A 6,865-nucleotide genomic window follows, 5' to 3' on the forward strand; every position below is an offset into this window, starting at 1 on the left:
CCCAGGCTGGAGTGCAGTTGCTCATTGCAACCTTCACCTCCCAGGCTCAAGTCATCCTCCCACCTCAGCCTCCCAAGTAGCCAGGACTACAGGAGTGTGCCATCACACCAGCTAATTTTTCTGTATTTTTTGTAGAGACAAAACCAAACATGGTTTTGCCATGTTGTCCAGGCTGGTCTCGAACTCTTGGGCTCAGGTAATCTGCCTGCCTCGGCACCACTCTCATTTCACATATGAGGAAACTGGATGTGCTGTGGAATACTACAGCCATTAGCCACTACAGCAATTAAAATTATCTTCAATTTTAATAAAATTAAATTAACATTAATTAAAATTTAATCTTAATAAAATTAAAGATAATATAATTTTAACAATTCAATTTTAATGGAATTAAAAATTTAGTTCCTCAGTAACAGTAGCCACATTTCAAATGCTCAGGTTGGGTGCAGTGGCTCACGCCTGTAATCCTAGCACTTTGGGAGGCCAAGGCCTGCAGATCATTTGAGGTCAGGAGTTCAAGAACACCCTGGCCAACACGGTAAAACCCCATCTTTACTAAAAATACAAAAATTAGCCGGGTGTGGTGGTGGGTGCTTATAATCCCAGGTACATGGGAGGCTGAGACAGGAGAATCGCTTGAACTTGGGAGGTGGAGCTTGCAGTGAGCCGAGATCGCGCCACTGCACTCCAGCCGGGTGACAGAGCGAGACTCCGTCTCAAAAAAAGAAACAACAACAACAACAACAAAACCCCAAAACAAATGCTCAGCATCTACATGTGGCTAGCTAGTGGCTACCATACTGGACAGCACAGATATGGAGTATTTTTATCATTATTGAAAGTTCTATTGGACAACAGAGGTATAGAGAGTTTAAATGTACTTGCCCTAACTCAAAACTAAGTGCTGAGTTGAATTTGAAAACTTCCTTTTAAAATTTGTTTTTTAAAAAACTTTATAATAGAATATATCAGAAGAGAAAATATGTAATAGCAAACCCTGATATATCTATCACCCTGCTTCAACAACGATCCTCATTAAAGTGCTACTTTTAATCACTATGATACACTATTTTTTGTTCTCTTCCTTAATTATTTTAGTTACAGAAATAATATCCCTTATTCAGAATAGAACATAGAGGGGCAGTATAACCTAATGGTTAGGAGAATAGAATTAGCAAGCAGACAGATATAAATTTGAATTCTGACTCTATCACAATACTGTATGTTCTGAGAGGACAAGTTGCTTAATTTATCTATGGCTGAATTTGTTCATCTTTATAATTTTCTCCTACAGCTAGCTATTATTTTCTCTATATTAAGCATTTTAAACTACCTTAATTCTTAGTAAAATTAATCATCAAATTTATTTGGAGATAACTGTGAAAGAAGTAATTTTTTTCCTCAGGAGTTTTATATACCTCCCTATCACAAGAATATAATGGTAAAATATGACATATAAAAGATTCAAATTTCAAGGCCGGGCATGGCATCTCACGCCTTTAATCCTAGCACTTTGGGAGGCTGAGGCGGGCAGATCACGAGTTCAGGAGTTAGAGACCAGCCTGACCAACATAGTGAAACCCCGTCTCTACTAAAAATACAAAAATTAGCTAGGTGTGGTGGCGTGTGCCTGTAATCCCAGCTACTCAGGAGGCTGAGGCAGGAGAATCAGTTGAACCCAGGAGGCGGAGGTTATAGTGAGCAGAGATTGTGTCATTGCACTCCAGCCTAGGTGATGGAGTGGGACTCCGTTTCAAAAAAAAAAAAAGATTCAAAATTTCATTTTAATATTAATTTTTTTGAGACAGAGTCTCACTCTGTTGCCCAAGCTGAAGTGCAGTGAAATGATCTCAGCTCACTGTAACCTCCGTCTCCCCAGTTCAAGCGATTCTCCTGTCTCAGCCTCCAGAGTGGCTGGGACTACAGGCATGCATCACCATGCTCAGCTAACTTTTGTATTTGTAGTTGAGACAGGGTTTCACTATGTTGGCCAGGATGGTTGAGAACTCCTGACCTCAGGTGATCCGCCTGCCTCGGACTCCCAAAGTGCTGGGATTACAGGTGTGAGTCACTGCTCCTGGCCATAAAAGATTCAAATTTAACAGAAATATGTAACATAGGAAGAAAAAATTCTATTTGGGGTTCTTTCTTCAATTTCCCTAAGATAACCAGGTGCCCAGTGAATTGTGAAGGACATAATTTCTATTGTCCCCAAGAAGTATTTATAGAACAATTAATTTATTATTGTAGGTTGTATACAGAATTTTTAACTTTAAAATTAATCTAGAAACAAACTTATTTATTTTGACATGTAAGGTATAAATGTGCTCCTAAATTATTTAAACAAATCATAAAAAAATTAAGAACAGGAATAAAGTTCTAGACCAATTATTTTGGTGAGGTAGAAATGAAAGAAGGTAATTATTATGATTCATTAAAAATAACATTTTTACTTTGCAGTTAGTTACCATTAGTTTTATATTTTTGTTTGCATACTTTAGGAAACCTGGATTTAACAACCATCTTCTCCTTATTGTTTTCCAATTCCTTGATTTAACCATTTCTATTCCCACCTAATTCTCTTTTACATTTATAATCAGTTAATAATTTACCCATAAAAATCTAAATTATTCTTATAATCTTAGAAATCTAATAACTAAGCAAACTCACCATCTATCCACAAGTAAAACTGTTTAATTTATACATATCTTCATTCTTTTATTTCAGTTTAAAAAACCAAAATGGTCATAGCAAATTTTCTTTGGATAAGATCTCATACAAAAACAATTACAAATTAAGGAAGTGAAAGAAATTTATTTATTTACACTTAAAAGTTACTTTCATGTAAAAGGTCAGAAGAAAAGCCTAAAAATTCCTTGGAAAAATCAATATAAATCTAAGTAAATGTAAATTTTATCTCTGTTTAAAAAGCCATTTTAATGACACAAATGGAACTGGTTTTATTCCTCCTCTCCCTTTGGTCAATCTATATCACACTAAAGAGTTCCAGGGAAACAAGGACCAATAGCGGTTGTGTCCTCTAGGACAGATGGAATGTAATGCTCCTAAGTGTAACATTGTTATTTCCTTGCTACGGCATCTGATCACAGGTGGAATGTGAACACCTGATGTGATGTGACCTTAGTTTTTCTAAGAAAAGTTTAATATTCATTACGTTTAAGATCGCCTTCATTATTCAAATTTTCTGTTCACGATTTACAACCCAAATTCATCTACAGCAGCAATATAGTAACAATGTCTTTATTATTCAAATGAAAGATTTGTAGATGGTTTACCTGACATCTTTCTCAAGTTGTGCAATAGATTTCGTCAGTGAATCAATCTTAGAATCTCTCTGACGCACTGATTCAATGAGATACCTGTAAGGCTGTTGAGTCTGGTTTAATAGCGAATTGGCTCTGTCAAGCTAAAGAAACACAGGTTTTATTAAAATCTAGAAAACGTGACAACAAAATAAAATCATTCAAAATGCTCTAGCACAAATATAGTACAGAAATTCCTTTGACATGAATTATTCTGAAAAGTTTTTCCTGTGTAAATTTGAAGGTTTTAAGAGTGGATCAATATAGCTATTCTTAATAGTGACTACAAACGAGAATTTTTTTTGTTTCTTTCTTTTTTTTTTTTTTTAAGACAGAGTCTCGCTCTGTCACTCAGGCTAAAGTGCAGTGGTGCGATCTCGGCTCACTGCAACCTCCGCCTTCCAGGTTCAAGTGATTCTCCTACCTCAGCTTTCTGAGTAGCTGGGATTACAAGCACCTGCCACCATGCCCCACTAATTTTTGTAATTTTAGTAGAGATGGGGTTTCACCATGTTGGCCAGGTTGATCTTGAACTCCTGGCCTCAGGTGATCCACATGCCTCAGCCTCCCAAAGTGCTGGGATTATGGGTGTGAGCCACCTCGCCTGGCTGAAAAAATTTTAAATAAAACATTAATAGCAATTTTGAGAATGCATAAACTTAAATTTTCTTAGTATTTGTCTTAGTCTGAAAAGCTATATGACAAAATATATCTTAATAAATATTTGAGCTTTATTTCTACTAAAAATATTCACATCATAATTCAGTAATTTTTTCATTTCTTCATATTCCCTTCTTTATTTTACAAATACATAGATATCCAAATCATTAGGTACAAATTTTTGACAAATGTGGTTTAAAATATAATTTTACCATTTTAATCCTGTGAAAAGTGTACAATTCAGTGGTATTAAGTACATTCATAATATTGAATAGCTACCCCTTCTATTTCCAGAACACTTTCATCAGCCTATACAGAAACTCTGTACCCATTAAACAAAAACTCCCCATTTTCTCCTCCCTCTTGGCCCTAGAAACCTGTATCTTACTTTCTGCCTCTGTGAATCTGCCTATTCCAGATACCTCACATAAGTGAAATAATACAGTATTTGTCCTTTGCTGTCTGCTTATTTCACTTAGTGTGACATTTTCAAAGTTCATCTATGTTGTATCATGTATTAGAACTTCACTTCTCTTAATGGGAAATGATAGTTCACTGTATGTTTATAGTACATTTTATTTATCCATTCATCTCTTGATGAACACTTGGGTTGTTTCCACTTTTTGGCTATTGTGAGTAATGCTGCTATGAACATTGGTGCACAAATACTGTATATGTTGAGTTCTTGTTTCAATTCTGTTGGGTAGCTACCTAGAAGTGGAGTAGAATTGTTAGGTCATGTGGTAATCCTAGATTTAACTTTTTGAGGAACTGCAACAGCTCCACAGTGGTGATACGATTTTACATTCCTACCAGCAAGAAATTTGATTCAATTTCTCCACATCCTGGCCAATGCACGTTATTTCATGTGCATACTGGGCATTTGTACATTTGTATATCTTCTTTGGAGAGAAGTCTTCCCAAGTCTTTTGCTTGTATTTTAATTGTGATTTTTCTTGTTGCTGAGCTGCAGGAGTTCTTTATATATTCTTAATAATACAGTCTTATTAGATATATAATTTGCAAATATTTTCTTCCATTTTGTGGGTTGTCTTTTCACTTTCTTGATAATCTTATTTACTTCTTTACTTACTTGTTTTGAGACGGAGTCTTGCTCTGTCACCCAGGCTGGAGTGCAGTGGTGCGATCTTGGCTCACTGCAACCTCTGCCTCCTGGATTCAAGAAATCCCCTTGTCTCAGCATCCTGAGTAGCTGGGATTACAGGCATAAGCCATTGGGCCTGGCTGATAATCTCCTTTAATAAACAAGTTTTTATAATTATGAAGTTCAATTTATCTACTTTATGTTTTTGTGCCTGTCCTTTTGGAGAAATTGCCAAATCCAAGGTCATGATTGTCTCCTATGTTTTCTTCTATGAATTTTGTATCTTTAATGCTTAAATTTAGGTCTCTGATCCAGTTTGAGTTAGTTTTTGAATATGGTGTAAGGTAAGGGTCCAACTTCATTCTTTTGCTTGTAGATACTCAGTTTTACCAGTCCCATTTGTTGAAAAGACCGGCCTTTCTCCACTAAATAGTCCTGACACTCTTGGGCTCTATTCTATTAATATTCCATGGGTCTTTATGTCCATCCTTATTCTAACTGCACACTGTTTTGCTCACTGTAGCTTTACAGTAAGTTCAGAAATCTGGAAATATGAGCGCTACAACTTTGTTTTTCCTTTGAAAGACTGTTTTGGCCATTTGGGGGTTCCTTGAAATTCCACATAAATTTTAGGATGAGTTTTTCTATTTCTGTAAAAAATGCCATTGGGATTTTGATAGGGACTGCATCTAATTTGTAGAATGTTTTGGGTAGTATTATCATCCTAACAACATTAAATCTTCCAATCCATGAATATGGGATGTCTTGTGTCCATTTGGTTAATTTACTCCGAAACATTTTCTTCTTCCATTTTTTTTTTTTTTTTTGAGATAGGGACTCACTCTGTCACTCTGTCACCTAGTCTGGAGTGCAGTGGCAAATCATGACTCACTGCAGCCTACCTCCTGGGTGCAAGTAATCCTCCCACCTCAGCCTCCCGAGTAGCTGGGACTACAAGCATGAGCCACCACACCTAGCTAACCCAGTTAACTTTATTTTTTATTGAGACGAAGTCTCCCTATGTTGCCCAGGATGGGCTCAAACTCCTGAGCTAAAGCAATTCTCCTGGCATTGGACTTTCAAAGTCCAGAGCCATCGTGCCTGGTTGTACTTTTTTCTTTTTGATGCTATTGTACATGGAATTATTTTCTTAATTTCCTTTGTCAGACTGTTCATTGCTAGCGTACTATATACAATTTTATGTTGTGCCTTTTCACATAACCTATACCAGAATCGTTTTTCCAGATTGTTAAGAGTATGGTATTTATATTATTAGTGGTTACAAAACTGCCTACCAAAGCCAATATATCATAATTTACACTATGTATAGTAACAGACATTTAGAATGTTATCAATGATAAGTCAATATAAACAATATATTAAAAAATTACATAGTTTATGTCACTATAAACAATATTACAACAAACATTTTCTTTTTTTTTCTCTTCTTCATCTTTATTTTTTATTTTTCCTTGGAAATAAGATTGTTTACTATGCTACTAGACAGTAACAATTTATTTTAAAGTAACATAAAACAGAGGGTGCCAGCCAACTTCATAGTATTTGCCTTATTCCTTTACCTTTGTGCATGTCACAAGTAATTATTAAGCATCGATTACGTAACAGTCACTATGCATGGCACAGTGTTCCAGAAAATAGTATGACCATTCTCCTACTGATGCTATCACTGAGAGAGCAGCCAATACAACTCCAAGGACTTCTTTAAAAAAAAAAAAAAAAGAAAGAAAGAAAAACGAGTGGAATATATCAAATGAAG

The 6,865-nt window shown here is 35.7% G+C and overlaps 1 protein-coding gene across 1 annotated transcript in view; it reads right to left on the reverse strand.

The window, feature by feature from the left end:
* PIBF1 (progesterone immunomodulatory binding factor 1) overlaps positions 1–6,865 on the reverse strand; it is a 266,063-nt gene that overhangs the window by 60,573 nt on the left and 198,625 nt on the right. Inside the window, exon 15 of the mRNA XM_011932158.1 lies at positions 3,297–3,427. Within this exon, the coding sequence (XP_011787548.1) occupies positions 3,297–3,427 (131 nt within the window). The remainder of the gene's footprint in view (positions 1–3,296; positions 3,428–6,865) is intronic.

This window comes from Colobus angolensis, unplaced genomic scaffold (genome assembly GCF_000951035.1).
Source record: "Colobus angolensis palliatus isolate OR3802 unplaced genomic scaffold, Cang.pa_1.0 Scaffold94, whole genome shotgun sequence".
NCBI classification, from domain to species: domain Eukaryota; kingdom Metazoa; phylum Chordata; class Mammalia; order Primates; family Cercopithecidae; genus Colobus; species Colobus angolensis.